This window comes from Urocitellus parryii, chromosome 7 (assembly GCF_045843805.1).
Source record: "Urocitellus parryii isolate mUroPar1 chromosome 7, mUroPar1.hap1, whole genome shotgun sequence".
Lineage (NCBI taxonomy): Eukaryota > Metazoa > Chordata > Mammalia > Rodentia > Sciuridae > Urocitellus > Urocitellus parryii.
In genome coordinates, this window is record NC_135537.1 from 113,167,847 (window position 1) to 113,192,262 (window position 24,416).

At 44.3% G+C, this 24,416-nt stretch overlaps 1 protein-coding gene and 1 pseudogene across 14 annotated transcripts in view; both read right to left on the reverse strand.

The window, feature by feature from the left end:
• Positions 1-344: 344 nt before the first annotated feature.
• On the reverse strand, positions 345-453 carry LOC144256332 (small nucleolar RNA U13; annotated as a pseudogene).
• A 20,826-nt stretch (positions 454-21,279) lies between these two features.
• The window catches only part of LOC144256290 (phosphatidylinositol 4,5-bisphosphate 3-kinase catalytic subunit delta isoform-like), a 36,845-nt gene continuing 33,708 nt past the window's right edge, over positions 21,280-24,416 (reverse strand). For 10 of the 14 annotated variants that reach the window (XM_077801429.1, XM_077801435.1, XM_077801432.1 and 7 more), the window contains 5 exons: positions 24,032-24,199; positions 23,362-23,485; positions 23,045-23,190; positions 22,566-22,698; positions 21,280-21,731 (listed from right to left, as the gene is read on the reverse strand). In XM_077801429.1, coding sequence (XP_077657555.1) covers positions 21,597-21,731; positions 22,566-22,698; positions 23,045-23,190; positions 23,362-23,485; positions 24,032-24,199 — 706 coding nt within the window. In that variant the 3' untranslated portion in view covers positions 21,280-21,596. Of the gene's footprint in view, positions 21,732-22,273; positions 22,399-22,565; positions 22,699-23,044; positions 23,214-23,361; positions 23,486-24,031; positions 24,200-24,416 lie in introns of those variants that run through there. The other 4 variants (XR_013344064.1, XM_077801433.1, XM_077801437.1 and 1 more) reach the window with 4 other exon arrangements.

The following is a 24,416-nucleotide window of genomic DNA, read 5'->3' on the forward strand; positions in this document are numbered from 1 at the left end:
GGTAAAGAGATCAAGAAAGTTCAGATCTGTCATTATTTAGAGTTAGACTTTATCCTTTAGTTGGTATAGAATTGTAAAAAAAAAGATAAAAAAATTGAAAATTGAACAAGACAGTATGTTAAATTGAAAATTAAAAAAGACAATATGTGATATGTATTGGAAGGTAATAAGAAAGATAATTCTTTTTGTTCTTTTTAGAAAATTTCTAGGGTGTCTCATCGGCCCCAGGAGGAGAGATCAGAGTAAGGTGGAATTATGTCATTTATTAAAAAGAAATAAGAACTCAAGAGAGAAGGAAGGAGTTTAAATGTACCTAATAAAATACCTTCCTTAGCCTTTTTTGACAACAGATAAGTAATGTGCAAAGGTAGTGACAAGGTGTAGAGCAAGGCACATCTCCCACACCAGCCACATGAACACTCAATAATCATCACACTTATGAACCAAAAGTATCTTTATTCTATTTTTAAAAGTTACAATAAAGATTGTTGTCATGATGAAATAAATGATTAAAATTTAATTCATTTTTATATAGGTCATAAAAGCATTGCAATCAATTATATCTTGGTTAGTATAACAGATTGAATCATATCATAACTTTATCATAATCATATCAATACTTCGTGATATACAAAGAATTTGATGTCAGGAAAAATCTAAAAGAATGGTCTGAATACTTATTTTTGCTATTTTTTTTTCATTTTTTTCTGAACCTTTCATTCTGTTATAATTCAGTTATGAATTTCATTTATCAATGGACATATATGAAGTTATAACATATATTTCAAACTAAATGTACTTGAGAAGTTCACTTGAAGTATGCACTTTAGCATAAAATAGGAAGTTATATAAACTTATCTATGTCCTTCTCGATTCTGACCATCCTTATTGCTATTCTCCTTTCAGTACTCAGAATCAAACTAAATATCTCTGCTCAGTCTTTGTGAGTGCAAGATTTAGTATTTGTGCCATTTAGTATTTGTGCTCTATCAAGTTTCTTAACCTTTTTGAGGCCATAGATTCCTTCTGTGAATTTTGCTTAAAAATATTTACATCATAAAGTAGCTACATAAAGAGGAAGAGCAGCTTGAGTTTCAAGAGGAGGAGGAGAACGAAGACATCACTAGTGACCAGTGGGAGAGCTGTGAGGAGAAGGAGGTTGGCCCTGGGGACAGCCAGAACTCCAACCAGCATCAGCAGCTGAAGTGGGAAAACTCCACACTCAGCTACTGAGTGCAATCTGGACTCTTGCATCGCCACCTCAGAATGTCTGCTACCCGTCTCCCAGCTAGTAGGTCCTCCATGTAGAAAATCTCTTCAGCCAGCAGGTCTGTGGACTCCCATTGCTAATTATCCTCCCATGCCCAGGGTGTGGGACTGTAGGCTCCCACCATTTGCCCACCCATGCTGGGTCTCTTTACCCCAAAGCCAGGAGCTGGCTCTTCCTCCCTGCCACCTCCTGCCAGCACAGGGGCTGCAGCACCCCAGACTCCTGCCATCCAGTGAGTTGCCCACCTCTTGCCCCTCCAGAAAAGTGGTAATGACTAGCCTAGGTGACAAAGGATAAAACTTGGTAATCAATTTTTCTTTCTTGAAGGTCTTCATTTTTTTTCCAAACTAGTGCTTTTACAAGTGGTAGAAGGGGGTTAATATATAGATAATCAATTGACTTTTTACTACTTGTTAAATACATTGGAATTGTTCGTGTCCTTTGTGCTAGTGTACTGAGTACTAGGATGTGAAGTTCAGGGACAATGCTCCTGTTACCTCCCCCTTGGGAAACCAGGAGGGGAGGCCTTCCCACTCTGGTCCAGGCATGAGGCCATATAGCATTTGGTGTTCTTTTTGGGACCAGAACAGTTTTTTGTGTTTGAAGTCTGGAAATGGGTCTTGTATTTGGGATTCTTCCCACTTCTAGCATTGTGTTTGGGATGGAAGCTTTGGGGTCCCTGGCCTCTCAGGACCAGCAGCTTCCTTTGATATCACCCAGGTCTTGTGTTCCTGTACTGAGGCTTCATAAATGTATATGATCCTGCTGGGGACATTCTCTGTGGATCATGGAAACTGACAGCTGTGGTGCAGATCACTTGACCGCTTTGTTTTGGAGATAACAGTGGTTTTCTAAAGGATCTGCACTCATAATGGAGAAAAACAGAGTGCTAGAATGTCCCAAAACAGTCTGCATCTACCCCACCCCAGCCCCTGTGGGTTGCTCCTGCATAATGCTCCTGCATTGAGGTCAGATCCTCACTGCAGTAGCCAGGAGTCCTGCTGCTCTGATCCATGGGAAGGTGAAAGAGAGAAAGAAGTTGAGGCTAAAGCCACACAGAACTTTGCTCTTAATGTACATGTCAGATGCTAGGCTGTAAACCTGGGAGTCATCCTGCACACTTCCCCTGTGATCTCACTGCTAGTATTAAGGATGGCTGTGCTGTTGTGTGGCTTCCCATTCACATGCAGTCTATGTAGATGCTGTCTAGACAGTGGTAGAAGGTAACACAGAGATGGTTACACTATTTACTAAACCCTTTATTATGTAAAATCCATTAAAAATTAATAGTGCAGGCCTTCCCTTCAAGAAATTTGTAATCTAATAGAGGATTTGTAAATTAATATGCATATTAATTTTATATGTATATATATATATATATATATATACAGCACTATGATATATACACACACACACACACACACACACACACACACACACATATATATATATATATATATATATATATATATATATATATATATATATATATATAAACAATACGATGACAATGAAGCACAGACGTATTTTTAGATAACTAGATTTTTTATCTTGTAAAAGAAAAAAAAACATTTAAAAAATTTAAAATGAACAGCATATATCCACAGATGTTCTCATATGGTCTGTAGTGCCTTGGTGTTCCTTCCCAGACCTCATATGGTCTGTAGTCCCTTAGTGTTCCCCTTCATGGTGTACCACCTACTTCTCCTTGTTTGAACTCTACCCCATTAATAAAGCACCATTTAGCCTAGGATCCTCTCAGCTGTTTTCACTGGTAATGATTGTATCAAAATTTCTATAGCTTGTTTCACCCTAAGAGGAATTAATATACTATGTTACCTAGTTAGTTGTCATGATTGTTCTGACAGTCTAACCTGCAGTCTTGTGTGGGAGACGGGCCATAGCCTACAATATTTTTTCCCCATTCCTGTGATCAAACAGGAATGATGCATGCCAACCAAGCGGTTTTATCAGTTAGAATTAACAAGAGTTAAAAATAAGAATAATTTATTTTAAATTTAAAAATGCTTAGGGGGGACTGATGCCCTTCACAAAGGTTTTACTTACCTTTTCTTCTCCAGTGAACTTTTTGTAATTTTCCTGTTATTGGTCTTTCTCCTGTTTCCTAGAATACAGACATTGTTGGATCTTGCTCTGTCATGGTTGGTCAGGAGTAAGTCCTCCAATATACCTGTATGAGAATCAATTAGAGTGCTTATTAAAGTGCATACTTTAATACTCTTTTACCTGAACTATTTACTTTTTTCGATTCATATAATTTTATTCCTTTTGTTCTTTTGTCACACTCCTGCTCCATTATTTTATCAACTTTGAAACCCTTCCTATTTTCCCTTAATTTTTACATGCAATTCTTAATTCACCTTTATACCACCATTTATCATATCTCTGTTTGTATATAAGGTATGTTAACACCAAATTCACATCTTCATACAAGTACTTTGTATTATAATTACCCTCTCCTTCCTGTTTTCTAAAGCTATAGTTAGTTGCAGATAGAGCAATTTTAGGGTGCTGGTTAGGAATATAGGCTGTGGATATATGCTGTTCATTTTAAAATTTTTTAAATGTTTTTTTTCTTTTACAAGATAAAAAAACTAGTTACCTAAAAATACTTCTATGCTTCATTGTCATAGTAATGTTTTATATATATATATATATATATATATATATATATATATATATATATAAAATGTGTGTGTATGTGTGTGTATGTATATATATATCTCATAGTGCTGTTTTTATATATATATATATCCATATAAAATTAATATGAATATTAATTTACAAATCCTCTATTAGATTACAAATTTCTTGAAGGGAGGGCCTGATTTATTAATTTTTAATGGATTTTACATAATAAAGGGTTCTGGTATATAGCGTATCAAGTAATAGGATGGTGGCAAAATTCCGTGACCATTGTGTCCAAAGTAGCAGGTTTTGGCAAGGGGCAAAGGAGGATAAGAAAAATAAAAACTCACACACAGACAAATGTTTTTTAAGATAAAGCTGGGGTCAGGTGGAATGCTGCTCTCTGATGGAGAAGCAGGTCTAAAGAAATCTTCCAGCAATCTTTATTTATATATGCCTATTCAGCATCTTTCTTTGTACTCATATCTTTATATGGCTAGCAACATCATGCAACTATTCACAGTTGCATTCCACAATTTCAGTGTGCAATGTTAGGAGCTTTGTGTGGTTCTCAAGAAAGTCCATTGTCTGAAGTTACTGTTAGGTGCACAGGTTCAGGTGCAGCAGACTGGTGAACAATTGTGGTTTTTTAGCAAGAGAGTTCCTCTGTTCCCAGTAGCTGTGTGTCTGAGATCAAGATTGAGGCTGGGACTCTGGCACCTTTGCACAGAAACATTCCTAGGTAACAGGTATGCCACAGCCATGAGGTCATCAGAGACCCCAATCTCAGACACAGCTCTCCTATTCTCTGTCACTGCTCTCTACAGCAACCTTCACTTTAAGATTGTTTTTCTTAGGCTATTTATTTAATGTAAATTTTAACAGAAGGTAATTTAATATTCTCTATTATATTTCAGAAATTCTAATAAATCATTGATTGACCAGCACCATTTTACCCGTTGGAATGGGTTGTCAGAAATGGTAATAGCGCTTTTAGATCCAACATGTGACAGACAGGTGTTGTGTAAGGTGTTTGTTCATCTTTGAATTTGATTGCTAGCAAATAATATAAAATTTTGTGGGTTTTTTCCAAGTTTAAGTCACCATGAGTTAGTAGTCTAGGGAAATAAAACACTCTAAAAAGAAAGAGCCCAAAGTACCATCAGTCAAGGAAAGAAAAAAAGTGGCAAAGGCTTTTGGAGATTTGGGGACAGAAAGTCATGAAAATGAATCTAAAACCAAAGGGAAAGATGACAAAGACAGACAAAAAGTCTCCAGTGTTGCCCAACTAGGGATGGCTTTTTCACTTGACAATACGATCAAGTGGCCAAGTCCTGCACATGGGACTAGGAAAAAAATCCAGTAATGCAGAAGTGACTAAAGAGCAATATATGCCTGGAAGAGAATTCAGTGTGTTTGGACTTATCCAAGAGGTCTATGCACATATTGCCAGCATCAATCAAACACTTGACTCAATTAACAGAACTTTACATATACAGTAACAAACTGCAGTCCCTTCCAGCAGCAGTGGGCTGTCTAGTAAATCTCATGATACTGTCTCTAAGTAAAAATTAACTTACCAGTCTGCCTGACTCTCTTGATAACATGAAGAAACTGCTGTTGCTTGATTTACAGCATAATAAACTGAGAGAAATTCCTTCAGTGGTGTATAGGTTAGATTCTCTCACCACTCTCTACCTTCACTTTAATCATATAACTAATATAGAAAAGGACATAAGAAACCTGTCAAGACTCAGAAAACTTAACCTTTAAGGGAACAAAATCAGACCTGCTGAAATTGGTAAGAGGATTTGAATTATTTCTTTTGATTTTAGTATGTGTTATGATTAATAATTTTTGAGTGCTTTTCCATATCAGAAAATTCCTAATATGGGTTCGGGTTATGGCTCAGTGATAGAATGTTTGCCTAGTATACATGAGGCCCTGGGTTCAATACTCAGTGCCATATATAAATAAATTAATTAATTAAAGTTATGGTGTAAAAAATCCTTAAACAAAAATTCTTTATACTTTTTTATCAGTTCTATTTTCCCTGTGATTTACTTAATGCTACATTACTTGAGATTATTTTATAGGCTTAAAAATTAGATAGAAAGTAGATGTAATTAGACATTTATCACAAATTGAATCTACTCTGATTTTCATTGAGAAAATGAATTTGAAAATGTTTGACTAATTTTAAGTTGTCATTTGTTTTTAAAGCATCTAACTATATACATCTATATATATATATATATATATATATCTCCATATGTGTATCCACAAGAAAGTAATTAAGAAAAATAAATGTAAATAACTAGCAGAAAAATCATTAAAGGAAAAGGAGCAGGAGAAGAGGATGAGGGTAAGACTTTAGTACAGAACTGGAGCAAATCGCACCCCATGCATTTGTAATCATGTCAAAAGGAATTCTAATGTATCACTAATATCTTTAATTTATTTTTCATTTTGAGTGAATTTTAGATTTACAGCAAAACTGTAAAACAAGGAGAAGTTTCTCATATATCCTGCACTGAGCTTGCCCTAATATTAACAAATAATTGTAAAAATCAAGAAATTAATATTGTTACAATCATTTTAACTTAATCATTTGTTTTATTGCACTTGTTTTTTTATCTAATGTCCAATATATGTTTCAAAATTCCACATTACATTTAACAGTCATGTGTCCGTAACCTCCTCCAATCTGTGAAAATTTGAAACAATGAAAGTCTTTTAGTTGAAAGACTAAAATTCTTTCCTTTTTTAAAGATTTTTTAGTTGTAGATGGACACAGTATTCTTATTTTGTTTGTTTATATTTTTATGTGGTGCCAGGGATCAAACCCAGTGCCTCATGCATACTAGTCAAGCATTCTACAACTGAGCCACAACCACGGCTCCTTTCCTTTTCTTTTATGACCTTGCTATGTTAAAAAGTCCTGCTCAGATATTTTGGACTGTGTCACTCATTTTTTATTTCTATGGTATTTTTGTGACTACTTTGAGTATATTTGTTTCTGCTGAAAATAACATAATAGTGATTATGGTGTCCTTCTCAATGAATTACATCAGAGGATATATAATGTTGATAAGTCATATACTTATGACTTCTTTTGGGTACTGAGATTGAAATCAGGAGCACTTTACCACTGAGCTACATCCTCAGTCATGTTAATTATTCGAGGCTGGGTCTTGCTTACTTGCTGAGATTCTCATTAATTTACCGAAGCCAGTCTCATACTTGTGATCCTCCTGCTTCAAACTCTCAAGTTATAAGTGTGCACCACCTTGCCTGGTTTATTCTCCACTTTAAAGTTAATAATTTTCTTTTTTAATTAACAATTGTCTTGGTTGATGTTCATTTTAGTCCATGCAAATATATTGATTTTCCTTAATCTTTTGTCCACTATTTTTAGCACCCATTGTGGTCATTTCCTGCAACAATTATTATGGTATTGTAATGGTGATTTTTTTAACGAATTGCATTATTTCATTCATTAATGTGAATTCTGTAAGGAAGAACTCTCCTATAGCAGTTTACTTATCAGTTTATACTCATTTTTTTCCATTCTGTGAATTATAATTCGCTATTTATATACATTTTATCATTCAAGCTATTCTGTCTTCTGTTACTGTAAACTCTTATGAGTCCATTCATGTGTTTTTTGATACATCATCATTTTTCAGTTGAGTTTTTTTACTATTTGACTTACATTTATCTATTTCAATTTTAATGAGTTTTTTAATTATTTTAATTATAAATGACATTAGAATGTAGTTATGTACTTTGCTATGTCATACAGAGATGTGATATAATTTCTCATTTTTCTGAGTGTACATGTTGCAGAGTTATATTGGTCATGTAATCACATATATACCTACAGTAATAATGTCTGTTTCATTCTACTGTCTTTCCTAGCCTCACATGCCCTCCCCTTCCCTCCCCTCCCATCACTTTTCTCTATCTAATCTAAGGTAATATAATTCTTCCCTAGTGCCACCACTTTATTATGAAATAACATCCACATATTAGAGAAAACATTCAGCCTTTTGTTATGTGGGTTTGTCTTATTTCACTTAGCATGATAATCTCCAACTCCAGTCATTACTACTAAATGCCATAATCTCACTCTTCTTTAAAGCTAAGTAATATTCCATTGAAACACACACACACACACACACACACACACACACACACATATATATATATATAATTTTATTTATCCATTCATCTATTCAGGAACTATAGTATGCTGATTTTAAGTTCTTTGGATATAAACCAAGGAGTGGGATGGCTGGGTCAAATGCTTGTTCCATTCCCAGTTTTCCAAGGACTCTCCATACTGCTTTACATAGTGGTTGCACCAATTTTCAGTTTCACCAGCAATGTATGAGTGTGGCGTTTTCTCCACATCCTCACAAACATTAATTGTTGCCTGTATTCTTGATGATTGCAATTCTGACAGGAGTGAGAGGAAATCTTAGAGTAGTTTTCATTTGTATTTCTCTAATTGCTAGAGGTGTTGGAACACTTTTTCATGTATTTGTTGATCAATTGTCTTTCTTTTTCCATAAAGTATCTGTTCAGTTCCTTAGCCCATTTATTCGTTGGTTTATTTGCTTTTATGGTCCTAAGTTTATTGAGTTCTTAATATATCTTAGAAATGAGGGCTTTATCAGAGGTGCATGTGGTAAAGATTTTCTCCCAGTCTGCAGGTGCTCTCCTCACTTTACTGGTTCCTTTGCTGAGAAGAAGCTTTTTAATTGGAACCCATCCCATTTATTTATTCTTGATTTTACTTCTTGCACTTTATGACTCTTGTTAAGGAAGTCAGATCCTAGGCTGAAGTGGTGAAGATTTGGGCTTATTTTTTTTCTATTAGGTGCAGGGTCTCTGTTCTAGTGCCTAAAACTTTGATCCTCTTTGATTTGATTTTTTGTGCAGGGTGAGAGATGGAGGTTTAATTTCATTTGGCTACATGTGGATTTCCAGTTTTGCCAGCACCATCTGTTGAAATAATAGGCTATCTTATTTTTTCCAGTGAATGTTTTGTCTAGTATGAGATAACCATATTTAAATTATGTGGGTTTGTCTCTGTGTCCTCTATTTTATACCATTGATCTACATGTCTATTTTGGTGCCAATACCATGCCGTTTTTGTTACTATAGCTCTGTAATATAGTTTAAGTTCTGGTATTATGATGCCTCCTGTTTCAGTTTTCTCACTAAAGATTGCTTTCACTATTCTGGGTCCCTTATTTTACCAAAAAATATATCATAATTGCCTTTTCTATTTCTGTGCAGACTTTCCTAAGGATTTTAATAGAAATTGCATTATTTCTGTATGATGTTTTTGGTAGTATAGCCATTTAAACAATATTATTTCTGCCTATTGAGGAACATCTTTCCATCTTCAGAGGTTTTCCTCAATATATTTATTTAGGTTCTCTACTTTTTATTGTAGAGCTTTTTACCTTTTTTGATAGATTTTTTCCAGATATTTAATTTTTGAGGCTATTGTGAATGGAATCGTTTACATAATTTCTTTTTCAGTGGATTCATTGCTGATATATAGGAATGCATTTGATTTATGGGTGTTGATTTTGTATCTTGATACTTTGCTGAATTAATTTATTAGTTATAGAAGTTTTCTGATGAAATTTTTTTGGGTCTTATAAATGTCATCAGCAAATAGTGATAGTTTGAATTCTTCTTTTCCTATGTGTGTCCATTTAATTTCTTTTGCTTATCTGATTTCTCTGGCTACAATTTCAATGATTATGTTGAATAGAAGTGGTGAAAGAGGGCATTCCTGACTAGTTCCAGTTTTTAGAGGAATGCTTCCAATTTTTCTCCATTTATAGTGATGCTGGCATTGGGCTTAGTGTAGATAGCTTTTACAATGTTGAAGTATGATCCTACTATTCCTAGTTCTTCTATTGTTTTGAACATGAAATGATTCTATATTTTTCAGCATCTATAGAGAAAATTGTATGATTCTTGTCTTTAAGTCTATTGATGTGATGTATTAGATTTATTGATTTCCATATGTTGAACCAAACTTTCATCCCTGGGATGAACCACACGTGGTCATGGTGCACTATATTTTAGTGTGTTTTTTGTGTACAATTTGTCAGGAATTTATTGAGAATTTTTGTGTCTATGATAATCAGGGGTATTGGTCTTAAGTTTTTTCCTTGATGTGTGTTTGTCTGCAATTGGTGTCAGAGTGATAACAGCCTCATAGAATGAGTTCAGAAGGGTTCCCTCCTTTTCTATTTCATAGAATAATTTGAGGAATATTGGTATTAGTTCTTCTTGCATTGTCTGGTGGAACTCAGCTGAGAATCTATCTGCTTTGGGGCTTTTTTGGTTGATAGGCTTTTGATGGCATCTTCTATTTCCTTGCCTAAAATTGATCTATTTAAGGGCTGAGGTTGTGGCTCAGTGGTACAGTGCTCACCTGCCTGTGTGAGGCACTGGGTTTGATGCTTAGCATCACATAAGTAAATAAATAAAATAAAGGCACTGTGTCCACATACAAAAAAAATTCTTAAAAATTGATATATTTTAATTGTATATGTCCACCTGATTCAGTTACGTTTGTCGAAATCATGGTTTGTAGAAATTTGTTGATGCTCGAATCAAATGTATGAAATATGATGTGTCAAGAGCTTTGTAATGTTTTGAACAACTAATAATAAAAAAAATTAAAAAAAAAACCAAAAAAAATATTTTCTCTTTTATTTGAAACTAAAATATATATAAATATATAAAACATTGAATTATATTACATTGAATGATTTCCAAATATTAAGCCATGTTGTGTATCTGGAACAAGTCTCATTTGATAAGGAGAGAGAGCTCTATAATTTCCATTTTGCTATTGCCTCTTTAATATCAAGGTAATGCTACTCTCATGAGTTTGGAAATGCCCTGGGTGCTCTAGGGAGCTCCCCCTGACACCCAGGTTAGAGAGGCCGCCGCCCTGGAGGGGGCAGTGCCATATATCCTGGGTGCAGAGAGGGGATCTCCCTCCCACACACATTCAGGTTAGAGGGCCCTTGACCCTGGAGGGGGGAGTGCCCTCTCACCTGGGTGCGGAGGGATGAGATCCGCCCCCACACACACCAAGGTTAGAGTGGCCTTCCCCCTGGAGGGGGGAGAGCCCTCTCCCCTGGGTGCAGAGGGGGAAACTCACCCCCACACACCCAGGTTAGAGGGGCCTCCCCCCTTGAGTCCAGAGGGGGGAATTCCCTGGATGTGGAGGGTAGCTCCCCCCCACACACCCCAGGTTAGTGGGGCATCCTGCATATGGAGGTGGAGCTTCCACCCCGGCAACACTCAGGTCTGAGTGCCCTCCTCCCCAGACTAGGGAGTGCCCTCTCCCCTAGGTGAGGGGTGAGGAGCGTGAGCTCCGCCCCCCACCCCAACACCCAGGATGGAGGGGGCCTCCCTCCCCCACCCCAGAGGGGAGTGCCCTCTCCTTTGGGTGTGGAGGGGTGGATCTCCGTCCCCCACACCCAGGTTAGAGGGGCCTCACCTCTTGAGGGGGGAGTGCCCTCTCCCCTGGGTGCAGAGGGGGGAGCTTCCCCCCACACACCCAGGTTAGAGGGGCCTCCCCCCTGGAGTCCAGAGAGCCCTCTTGCCAGGGTGTGGAGGGGGAGCTCCCCCCACACACCCCAGGTTAGTGGGGCATCCCCCTGAGGGGGGAATGCCCTCTCCCCTGGAGGCGGAGGTGGAGCTCCCACCCCCCCACTCACCCAGGTCGGAGGGTCCTCCCCCCTAGAGGGGGAGTGCCCTCTCCCCTAGGTGCAGGGTGGGAGGGCGGTATCTCCCCTCCCCCACCCTGGCATCCAGGTTGGTGGGGCCTCCCTGTAGAGGGGTGAGTGCGCTCTGCCCTGGGTGCATGGTGAGGGGGAGCTCACCTCCCCACTCTAACATCCAGTTTCCAGGGGCCGCCCCCAGGAGGGTTAGGGTTAGGGTTAGAGGGGGGAGTGCCCCTCTGCCCTGTGTACACTGGGAAGCTCCCCTGGACCCCCAGCTTAGAGGGGCCTCCCCCCTGGAGAAGGGAGTGCCCCTCTGCCCTGGGTGCGCTGTGGAGCTACCCCTGGCAGCCAGGTTAGAGGGGCCTCCCGCCTGGACCTCGGAGTGCCCTCTCCCATGGGTGTGGAGAGGGCAAGCTCCCCCACCACACCCAGGTTAGGAGGGTCCCCCCCTGGAAGGGGGAGTACCCTCTCCCCTGGGTTCAGAGCCAGGGAGCTCTTCCCCCCTGTCACCCAGGTTAGAGGGGCCTCCCGCCCTGAAAGGGGGAGTACCCTCTCCTCTGGGTGCATGGGGGGAATTCCCCCCACACACACACCCAGGTTAGAGGGGCCTCCACCTTGGAGTCAAGAGTGCCCTCTCCCCTGGGTGCAGGTGTGAGCTCCCTCCATAAACCCAGTTAAGAGGGGCCTCCCCCGTGGAGGGGGTAGTGCCCTCTCCTCTGGGTGTGGAGGGGAGAGCTTCCACCCCCCTGACACCCAGGTTAGAGGGGCCTCCCCCCTGTAGGGGGGATTGCCCTCTCCGCTGGGTGTGGGGAGGATGAGGAGTGTGCTCCCCCCTCCCCGAAATCCAGGTCCCAGGGGCCTCCCCGTGGAAGAGGGAGTGCCCTCTCCCTTGGGTATGGGGTGGGGGATGGAGCTCCCCACCCATCCCCACACCCAGGTCTGAGGGGCCTCCCCCCAGGAGGTGGTAGTGCCTTCTTCCCTGGGTGCAGGGGGTAGCTTCCCGCTCCTCACTCCGACACCCAGGTCCCAGGGGCCTCTCCCCCGAAAGCGGGAGTGCCCTCTCCCTTGGGTGCGGGGGTGGTGGAGCTCCCCCGCACCCCAACACCCAGGTCCAAGGGGCCTCCCTCCGGAGGGGGGAGTACCCTCTCCCCTGGGTGCGGGGGTGGTGGAGCTCCCCCCCACCCCAAGACCAAGGTCCGAGGGGCCTCCCCCAGAGGGGAGAGTGCCCTCTCCCCTGTGTGCGGGGGGAGCTTCCCCCTTCACCCAGACTCCCAGGTCCCAGGGCACTGCAGAGGAATTAGGGCCTGGAAGGCAGTCAACCAAGATGGGCCGTCCTCTCAGTTACTGTGCTGTCCCTGGGCCTGAGGATGGCAGGCTGGGGGTGGCAGCAGCAAGTGTCAGGGGAGGCATAGTAGCCACAGTACAAAAGAGGCTGCAGGGTGCTGGGAGCCTTCCTGGCCCATGTTCCTCAGCTCCCACGGGAGGGACGGAAGGTGTTGGGTTGCTGCTGGTTGGAGCCTGCGAGGCCCACCTGGCTTTCCCTTATTCCTCCTGCAGGCAGAGCTTCAGGCTGAGGCTCCTTGCTGGGAAGTGGCACCCTTCATGCTTGGTAGCAGGAGTCAGGGCACTCAGGCTGGGCAGGTGGGACTGGCCCAAAGCTGAGAGGGAGGCCCCCTCCTCAGCCTTCTTCTGAACTCCTGAGGCAGACTCTGGGGCAGATTTCGAGCTCCTCCCCATGGTTGGCAGTGGCCCCTGAGGGGACCTCTACAGGTGAGGCTTTTGGCCCTATGTGGGCTGGGGAGTCCATGGATGTGTGGAAATCACTCTGTTGGACAGACACAGGTTCCAGAGGGCAGGAAACTTTTCTTCCCCCTGTATGTTCTAAAGATGTGTTTGTTGAAATATCATTGACATATAATAGACTTCACATATTTAGGAGTACGCAGTTTGGTAAATTTGATATATGTATAAACCCATGATTTATTTTGCCACAATCATAGTGAACCCCTCTCTTATTATTCCAAACATTTCTCTAGCCCTTTCCTAATGCCTGGCTAAGTCCCCATTCCCCAGCCACCCACCCCAAAGCAACCACTGGTCTCTTCTCAGTTGTCATACATTATTTTGTATTTTCTAGTGCTTTACCTAAATGAAAGCCTACAGCATGCAGACATTGTGTGTAACTTCTGTAACTTCGCATGATAATTATGATATTCTTCCAAGTTGGCCAGCACCACACTCCACATGGTGGGGGTGGGAGCTGTGCTGATGGCTGTGTTTCGTGGAGGGGCCACAGTCTTCTGTCCCAAGGTAGTGAGAACCGGTGTGGTCCCCCTCCACCATCATTTGCACCTGTGGGTTCCCAGGTGGTTTTCAGAGCCCTAACAGCCTCATTCTTGGTGGCAGATGTTTTAATAAGGTGCTCTGCATTGCAGTCCCCCCCAGTCCAAAGCTACATCATGATTTTGTAGCTGGAAAAGCCCAGGATCAACCAGAGTGGAGTCCGCTGCTTTGCCTGAACTGCTTCTAAATTTCAGAGCTCTTAGGGGTTTTCCTGTGCCCTGAGCTTGGAATCATCAGCACAATCACATGAGAAGTGTAGCTCCTGGGGGATGAATCTGAAGACCCCAGGGTAACAGCCACTCTGCTTGGGGAGGCCTCCTTACCTTCCTGGACACTCCTTACTGCGGCTGATGTACCCACCTTCTTTCCCTCTGAGGTTTTGGGAGATCCTGTTCCTGAGAGGGCTTCTTACTTGCCTGGTGTCATCATGCTATTTGGAAACCAATTCAGGGTCTTTCCACCTTTCCCTGACTGATCTGTGGCTCTGAGCTATGTCTTTCCGCTCATTCCATAGGAGGACAGTGTTCCTGCTGTTGTTGCCCAGGATTTGTGTAGTGCTCTCATTTTTTTGTTTGCTTTGTTTATTTCACAGTGGGATCAAACCCACGGCTGTGTGTGTGCGCTAAGGACATGCTCTACCACTGAGCCACACCCTAAGTAGCCCCCAATTCTTGAATTTGACTCTCCCTTAACTCTCTTGCTTTCCTGAAAATGGGTTTGTGAGCTTGAGCCTGAATTGGGTGTCCATTAGGTATGTCCAGCTTTGGTGGGCCCCTCAGGCTCAGTGACATTTAGTTGGGCCATTTCTGCAGTTGAAGAGTCCCTGCTATCTGAGGCGGTTGCATATGGAGGAGTGAGAGGAACCAGGAGAGCCTGGAGGTAGACAAAGCTCACCTGCAGCAGAAGGGCATTGAAGTGAACCCCTCTGACCTGGGCATGGTTTTCACAGGTGAGAGGCCAGAGCCAGCTGGAGGCGACGTGGCTCCCAACATCTGCAAACTTGTGGAGAGCCAGCATTGTTACACAGTGTCCCCCTTCTGAACAAGAAGTGGACATGTGGCACTAACTTACAAAGGACTAGCATATGCCCCTAAAATGCCAAGCATGCTGTTTGTTTCCTCAATTGGAAAACCACATGCATTTGGCCTGCTGGCTTAGCAACCCAGGTGCCTACCTTTAGCCACTGGGGCCTTGGCTCTGGCCCCACCCAGCTTCCTAACTTGAGCCACCTAGTATCTTCTTTACCCTGCAGGTGTGGCACCATGGACAGCTACCAAAAGGTTTTGTAACTCTTGTGCTTCTGGAACTGGCATACCTGGTAGTTCATTGACCAACTGGTAGTTCAACTGACCTGGTAGTTCATTCTCATCTGCTCTGAGGTAAATGGCTGCTACCTCAGCAATGAACTTAAGGAGGAGGTGTGCATAGGGCTCCTACCCAGAAGAGCCAGCTGTGGTGGTGACAGAGGGCCCTGTCTCTTGGCCCTGATGTTTGTAGACACACTTTAGCACACTCATCATGGCAAATGAGGCTTCCCCCCAGGAGTGGTGGCCTTCTTCAGCCTGGCCTGATGTGGATAGACCTGTGCAGTCTGTGCTGACAGGTTGGGCTGCTGCTCCATTCCACCATCTGCTGCATTCTGAGTGAGAGCCTGAGGAACCCTGGAGGGAGGTGATAGAGAGCAAGTGTCAGGGAATACCACAGGAAGCGACAAAGTTGTTGCTGAAGTTTTCACACATGAGACACAAGGATGCTCTTCTATAAAGAACAGGAGCTGGTTAACTAAAGGATCCTTGTAGTGGTGTCAGGTCACTGGATCTGTTGGCAGTGAAGTAGGGTCCTTGGACTGATGCAGGGACCCACCACACACAGGGCTAACAGTGCCCTAGCTGGCAGTGGTCACTGTCACACCATAGCAGGGAGAGGACCACCCTGCTCTGAAGCCTTCATCAGCATCTTCTGTGGCTTTGTCCTTGCTCAAGGGCTCTGTGGTCTGGGGAATTGGATCCAGGGTTGTTATTAGCAACTGACCTTCTTTACCATGAAAGAAAATAAAAGATTTTGAATTGTGTCATCTTTCCAGTTTCTAGGTTTTGGGGTAAGGCAGGAGAAATGTCTAAACCATCCACTTCCCAAGTGACTAGGACCTGAAGTTGCTTTGCCACTCTGCTCTCATGAATGGATTATTTGATAAAGTTAACTATAAATGAATTATTAGAAAAGTGCTGTTTCTTGGACATGGAACAACATCAGATTTACAGTGGATTCTAAGTGCTTACAAGTGGTTTTTGTTTTGTTTTGTTTTGTTTTTGTTTGTTTGTTGTTATTAGAAAAGTGCTGGGATGGGGATGTGGCTCAAGCAGTAGCGTGCTCACCTGGCATGCGTGCGGCCTGGGTTCGATCCTCACCACCACATACAAACAAAGATGTTGTGTCCACCGAAAACTAAAAAATAAATATTAATGGGGCTGGGGATGTGGCTCAAGCGGTAGCGCGCTTGCCTGGCATGCGTGAGGCCCAGGTTCGATTCTCAGCACCACATACAAACAAAGATGTTGTGTCCGCCAATAACTAAAAAATAAATATTAAAAAAAAATAAAAATAAATAAAAAATAAAAATAAATAAATATTAAAAAAATTCTCTCTCTCTCTCACTCTCTCTCTCTCTCTCAAAAATAAAAAAAAATAAATAAGTGCTGTTTCTTGGACATGGAACAACATCAGATTTACAGTGGTTTCTTACTTCTTACAAATTTTTTTTTGTTTGTTTGTTTTGATTTGTTTTTGTTTGTTTTTTTCGGGTCACTGACACATGCACCATTTTCTTACAGCAGGGTCCAGGGGCTACTCAGACTAGCATTGTTCACAGCTGCTGCTGCCCCATTTCTCCTCTTGGAAACAGTCAGGATGCTCATCCCTAGTGACCCTTTCTTCCTGTCCACTGCAGGTGTACATGATCCATGTTGCCAATCCTGTGGAACATGCCAGCCACATGGCTGCTAAACCACAGTTTGTTCTCCCTAAGAAATGCATTTTGTTTACCTGTCAGGCCACAACCTACTCAGTCCTCAATCATTTACAGGAAGAACTTGGGAGGCACCTAGGTGCAAACACTAAGCATCACACAGAGCTTAGGCAGATATCCCTGTCCCACCTGGCTGGGAGCATGGCAGCACCGTTCCCACTCCTCATCACACACAAGGAAATGATTGCCTGCCCACAGCCACAGGGACCAAGCAATTTGTGACCACGCAAAGCTCTTCCTGGTGCTTTCTAATCTCTGAGGGTCAGGTGGAGTGTGCCAACCTAGGATAGCCAATGACAGGTGGGAAGCCTCAATCTGGGTGACCTTTCTGCAGCCCTGTTTGTCCTTTATTCTCCCTTGACAGTCATCCTGAATCCTGCCACCATGGTGATTGTCGTTTGCATCTACTTCATGGTCTTTATGATCATCCTGAGGGTGTTTCATATCTGGGTTGCACATCAGTGAACCTCATGGGACCAGGACATAGGGAAGGAGAATGAGGTGGATGGCAATGACTCTGCCTTGACCATCACCATGAACTCCAAAAGGAGGTAGGAGCAGACAAGTCCCCAGGCTGCAGAGTACTATAGGCCAGGCTCCTCCATGTCCATGTGCCTCCACCTTATAACCACACAACTTGGTGAGCTAGGATCCTCAAATCCAGGGGGGTAATCTGAGGCTCAGTGAGGCCTTACTGAAGTTCGTACAACCTAGTAAGTGTAAGTGCAGAGATGAGCTGGCTTCAGGCTGGTGCTCCTCCCACTTTATGCAGAGACAGTGCTCCAAGGAGGGAACTGAGCATCCCCATCCTGGAGCTCTCTGCATGCCTGGACTCCACGGAGAGGCCACTTCCAGCGAGGCCTAGGCTCCTGTCTCTGGAGAGTCTCCCTCACTGGGGGACATCTCCCTTCTGCTGCTGCTCCTGGAAGGTGGACACTGGATGACTTGGCCATGAGCTGGACTCGCACATCCTTCTCTTTGCAGACCTACCGGGACCAGCACAGTGGTGAGGAGGAGGAGGAGAAAGAGGAAGAGCAATGTGAGGCCGGAGAGGAGGAGGAGGAAGACATCACTATCAACCAGTGGGAGAGCTGTGAGGAGAAGGAGGGTGGCCCTGGGGAGAGCCAGAACTCCAACCAGCATCAGCAGCTGACGTGGGAAAGCTCCACACTCAGCTACTGAATGCAACCTGGACTCTTGCATCCCCACCTCAGAATGCTACCCGTCTCCCAGTCAGCATGTCCTCCATGTAAAAAATCTCTTCAGCCAGCAGGTCTGAAAACCCCCATTGCTAATTATCCTCCCATGCCAAGTGTGTGGAACTGTAGGCTCCCACCATCTGCCCAGCCCTGCTGGATCACTTTTTCCCAAAAGCCAGGAGCTGACTCTTCCTCCCTGCCATGTCCTGCCAGCTCAGGGGCTGCAGCAGTCCAGGATTCTGCCATCCAGTGAGTTGCCCACCTCTTGCACCTCCAGAAAAGTTTCAGTGACTAGACAAGCTGAGCTGACAGAGAGTAAAAATTGGTAATCATTTTTTTCTTTTTCTTTTTGAAGGTCTTTATTTATTTTTTCCAAACTAGTGCTTTTACAATGGTAGAATGGGGTTAATATGTAGATGATCAACTGACTTTTTAATGCTTTGTAAATACATTGTGATTCTCTGTGTCCTTTGTGCTAGTGTACTCAGGACTAGGATGCCAAGTGCAGTGACTCTGCTTCTGTTCCCTCTCCCTCGGGAAGCTAGGAGGGGAGGCCTTCTCACTCTGGTCTAGGCATAAGGCTATGTAGGATTTGATGTGCTGTTTGGGACCAGAGTAGTGGTTTGTGTTTGAAGTCTAGAAATGTGTCTTCATCTTTGGGGTTCTGCAGACTTCTAGCATTATGTTGGGGATGGGAGTTGTGGGGTCCCTGGCTTCCCATGCACTCCTCTCAGGAACAGAAGCTTCCTTTTCTGTCACCCAGGCTTTGTGTTCCTGTACTGAGGCTTCATAGATGTACATTTTTCTGCTGGTGAAGTTCTCTACACTTCATTGAAATTGAAAGCTGTGATGCAGATCACTTGACCACATGGTTTTGGAGATAGCAGTGGTTTCTTGAGGGATCTTCACTCATAATGGAGGAAGTCAGAGTGCTACAATGTTCCAAAACAGTCTGCATCTACCCCACCCCAGCCCCTGTGGGTTGCTTCTGCAGAATGCCCGTGCATTGGGGTCAGATCCTCACTCCAGTAGCCAGGAGTTCTGCTGCTCTGATCCATGGGAAGGGCAAGGAGAGAAAGAAGTTGGGGATAGAGCCACAAAGAACTTTGCTCTTCATGTAAACCTGGGGATCATCCAGCACACTGCCCCTGTGTCCTTACTGCCAGTCTTAAGGATGGCTGTGCTGTTGTGTGGCTGCCCATCCACATGCAGTCTGTGTAGATGCTGTCTAGACAGTGGTAAAAGCTAACAGAGGGGAATGTCCTCATATGTTCTGTAGTGCCTTGATGTTCCTGCCCAAATGCATGCGTTGATGCTAGGTGGGAAAGTGTGTACACTACAGTAAAGTTCTGTTTCTAACTCCAGCTGGAGTGATGCCTGTTTACTGCCTTGTTTAAACTTTGTTTTCCTTTTGAGCCAAGAACATAAGACCATAGAAAGGCTTTAATTTCTTTCCACTTGCCTTTCTGACTTGTGACAAAAGACTGCAGACTCAACCCACATCAGTGATATTTAACTTGCAACATGAAATAATTGAAAACAAATAGAAGCTGTTCTCACTGGGCAACAGATGATACACCCAGAAATCGCTGAGGTTGTGCAAGGTCTGTAGCCCATGCCTTGAAGCATAATACATAGACATGTGTGTGGTTTTTCATACTGTAAAGGAGGCAGGTGGCCTGATTAAATTTAGCATTTATTTGGGAACAAAAGTGTCATCTCTGGCTACTGCAGATGAGACAGGTGCTCTGGTGGCCCAACAGCTATTGAAAATGCAGAGAGCTGGCATCTGGAATTCCTTTTAAGCTGTGCACCTCTGCTGCTAAGGGCCAGAGTCTGCTGGCTCTGCCAAGTATTGGGAGACACCTGAGAGATCATCAGTGAGCCCAGAAGGTCCTGAGTGATCTAAATGTGCATCAGGATTATCAGGAGCTTCTTCATATTTTTTTGTTTACACTGCTAGAGATCAAACCCAGGTCCTCATGCATACTCAGCACATGCTCTATGACTGGGCTCTGGCCCTATCCCACTGTGGGTTTCTAAAAGCCCAAGTCCTGGATGCTTCACTACAGCGGGCTTCAGAAAGCTGAAAGAGGCACAGGAACCTGCAGTGGGGACAGTTTCTCTTGTGCAGCCCTTTGGGATTACTGAGGCCAAACTTGGACTATCTCAGAGTAAGTGCCCTCAGAGAGAAAGACCCCACCTCACGTGGCCCAAGATTATTCCCAGATGGTTCCTCAAAGGTGAGCCCTGGGGGACATCAAGCCCCATCCCTCCCTTAAACCTTCCAGAGCAGGGAGCCTGTTCACACATCACCACACAGACCCTCTCTGACCTTTCACCCTGACCAGGAGGAGCTCTGCCAAGCTCATTTTTTATACTACACATAGGGGAGGCAGGCTCCTCTGCAGCTGCAGAAGTTCAGTAAATAGAGTGTTATTATTTTCTTACCTGAAGGTGAAAGAGTTGAGGGCATCCTCTACCTGAGAGTCACTTTAGTAGTGAAGAGTAAGCATCCCTGTGTCTGGAGGGTACTCTGGCTTCTTTGGGAGCTGCCCAGGACTTGGTCAATGGAGAACATGCAGGGCGGGCCACACAGGTGGCAGAAGTTGATCTGGGGATTGAGGTGTCCTAAGTGGACAGGAGGCCAAGTAACTGCTAGGTGGGGAGCCTTGGAACAAGGCTTCCCCAAGAGGAGGTCAGTCTTTGCTGGGCAAGATCCATCAGCTGGAAGACCTGGAATGCCCATCCTAAGACAAGAGCAAGGTACAACCTCAAGGTGCCCAACTCACAGTGCGTGGACACAGTGCAGAACCCCTCCTCTGCACTTGGGTGCGTTTGCATTTATGGTGTTTTGTTCTTTTTGTTATTTTTCACTTGTAATTGGACAAATACCTTTATTTTTAATTTATTTTTATGTGGTGCTGAAGATTGAAACCGCGCCTCACACGTGCAAGGCAAGCACTCTACTACTGAGCTTACAACACCAGCCCTGGCAGTTTGGTTTTTATACTAGTTTTTTTTTTTTATATGACAGCAGAATATATTACAATTCTTATTACACAAATAAAACACAATTTTTCATATCTCTTGTTGTATACAAAGTATATTTACACCAATTTGTGTCTTTGTACATCTACTTTGGATAATAATGTCCATCACATTCCCCCATCATATTGAAATATTTCCTGTCTCTCTAAATAACTAGTGTAAACAAAAGGCAATTGTGTTGTTCTTTCCCATGAGGTGCAGGTCAGGTGTGAGGCCCCATCTAGGACAACCCAGGGTAGCTGTCCTCAGAACAGGTTTGTCAGCCTGTGGCGGCTCAGAGGTGTCCACTATTGCCAGTTGTCTTTGGTCAGGTTGTGTGCCAGCCAGTTCACTTTGGTCTTCCAGCTCTCCCTCAGGGCTTCATTGAACTTCACCCGGAAGTGCTTCAGCCCCTCCTCCGTCTTCCCCAGCGCCAGGGTGTCCTGGGAGATAATCATCACAACTGCATCAACATTCAGGGGTCCTGACCCTGCTTCATCTGCAATCCCTTCTGCTTCCCTGTACTCCTGCCCCCTCGGGTTGTTGAAATTCCTTCCTAAAAGAACTGCAAGCAGGGGCTGGGGATGTGGCTCAAGCGGTAGCACGCTCGCCTGGCATGCATGCGGCCAGGGTTCGATCCTCAGCACCACATACCAACAAAGATGTTGTGTCCACAGAGAACTAAAAAATAAATATTAAAAAAAATTCTCTCTCTCTCTCTCTCTCCTCTCTCTCTCTCTCTCCTCTCTCTCTCCTCTCTCACTCTCTCTTAAAAAAAAAAAGAACTGCAAGCAGAAGGTCAGGCGGCCTCATCTTAGCTGAGAGAAGGGCAGGAGAAGCTTTAGGGAATATACCCCTCCTACTCGGCCTCTCACCAACTGAAAAGACAGGAATGGAAAGTGTCTTGCACACCTACAAGAGACTTTATCTCATTCATGAAAGACACTGAGGACACATGGGATGGCCAAACAAGATCACAGTTCACCTTCAATTGGGCGGGAGTAGGCCCAGGGAGTGCAACATTCTGGCCACTTCTCATCATACTGCAATGCTGGGCCTGGGATGGCATGAGGGCCCCCATCTGTGAGGTGAATCTCCTAGGTCCCCGAGCTGTTCAGGCAAGATGCACTCTGACCAGGATGAGCTCAGCCAAGCTCATTTATTATACTATACATATGGCAGGCTGGCTCCTCCGCAGCTGTAGAGGTTCAGGCAGGCTTTGGGAAGTTTGTGGTGGACCCTGGCCTCTAGTCTGGTGTGGCCCTGTGCTGGCATACCTTCAAATACTGGATGTCTTTGGAGGAGCTGAGCTCAGGCAGGCCTGCTGCCTGCATCAGAGCAAAGAGTTGGAGGAAGAGGAGCCCATGGTGCCGCAGAATGCTGTAGGCCTGTTCACAGTAGCCTCGAAACCTGCAGAGGTGGAGGAAATACATAAAGCCCTGGGTCCTCCCTGCCACCCCCAGCCCCAAACAAGCAGGGGTTCTGCATCCAGCCAGCACCTGCCCCTGAGTGTCTGCCCCTGGTCGTATTATGGGTGTACCCAGATCCTCTAACCAATGCCCCTGCCTGGACCTGCCTCCTACAACTCCCATGGACCTCCTGTTTGCACTGCCCAACAGGGTACTCTGGGATTGGGGTACACCTGCAGAGAAGGCAGCACCCCCAGGATGGAGGCAGGAGTTAGCCTGAGGGCTATGTCCCCATCCCTGCCCCTGGCTGGACACTGTCCCCTCACTGGGGCCCTGGGCACCCTCACCTTTCAAACTTCTCATTATTACTAGTCTTTCCCTGCTGAATCACGTGGACAAAGTCATGGGTGAGGATGAATGGGACTCGCTCACGGTTGATTCCAAACTTGGTCTTGAAATTCCCCAGAAAGTGGCCAAAGTCAATATGAAATAGCTGAGTGGAATGAAGGGCAGCTACTGAACAGGCATCACAAAGAGAGGTTCTGTTTAGAGGAAGTCAGCAGGACTTGGGGCACTCTTCTGGTAGCTGTGGGCAGGGCAGAGAGGCCCCTGGGCCAGGCATGTAGGACAAGCTCACTGGGCAGCTGAATACAGTGCCTCTTACCTGCCCATTCTCACGGATCATGATGTTGTCACTGTGCCGGTCACCGATGCCCAGCACATATGTGGCCACACAGCAGCCAGCACAAGAGAGGGTGAACTCCTCAATGGCTCGATCGAGGGCTTCTCTGGGTGGGGAAGATTGAAAACCAGAGCTCCTTATATTTTCCCTCCTCGTGAATCTGGCCTTATGTTAATCAACAAGGAGGGCATTATTCTGGAGCATAGGTCACCATGCCCAGCTTGAAATTGCCCCCTTCTTCCACACAATACCATTCAGAGAAGACAAGGACTATGTGTTAGATGAAGAGAGGCTGCATAAAGAGGCACAACTGACAGCCAAGTGCCTAGGTGTGTGACTGGGCCCTTGGTAGATGCTCTGGGCTCAGGCAATATCACAGATGCTAGCCATAGCACCAGCTATTTCAAACCACAGCAAAACCCACTCAAGCTACATATTTGTGACTAAACACAGTGGTGGTTTTAATGCCCAACGAGTTGAGTAGCATAACACAGCCATGAAAAATGGACACCTGGGAAAAGTGACCTTCTCTGTCCTGCCCCAAATCAGATGTGGGCCAGTACTCAGCTGAGCCAAGCAGCCATGGAAACTGTCGCAGGCCTTTCCTCACCTTTCACTCTATCGAGCCTCTCCCAGGAATAAGAAAGCCTACCCAGGGTTCTTGGACTTGAGCCAGTTGAGCAGGGCATCCTTGTTGAAGGCAGCCATGGCAGCCAGGTTGCTCTGGTTCAGCTGGATGTTGGCAATGGTGTCCGAATGCTGCACCGCCTCAATGAGGCCCATGCAATCACCAGTGGGAAGGCAGCCATAGGGGGTCATCCTAGCACATGAGAAGAGGCACAGGCAGACACTATGGTTAAGGACATTCTCTGGGGCTACTGGAACCCAGTTTGAGGCACCAAACAAAACCACAGGGAACGCTGCTCTAATTCTTAAGGATGCCAGTCGGGGTGTGGGGCTCTGAGGAAGGTGCCTCAGAGACACAGAACTGGCACCCAAGTTGCAGAGCACACCTTGGCTGGGCTCATGTTTGCTCT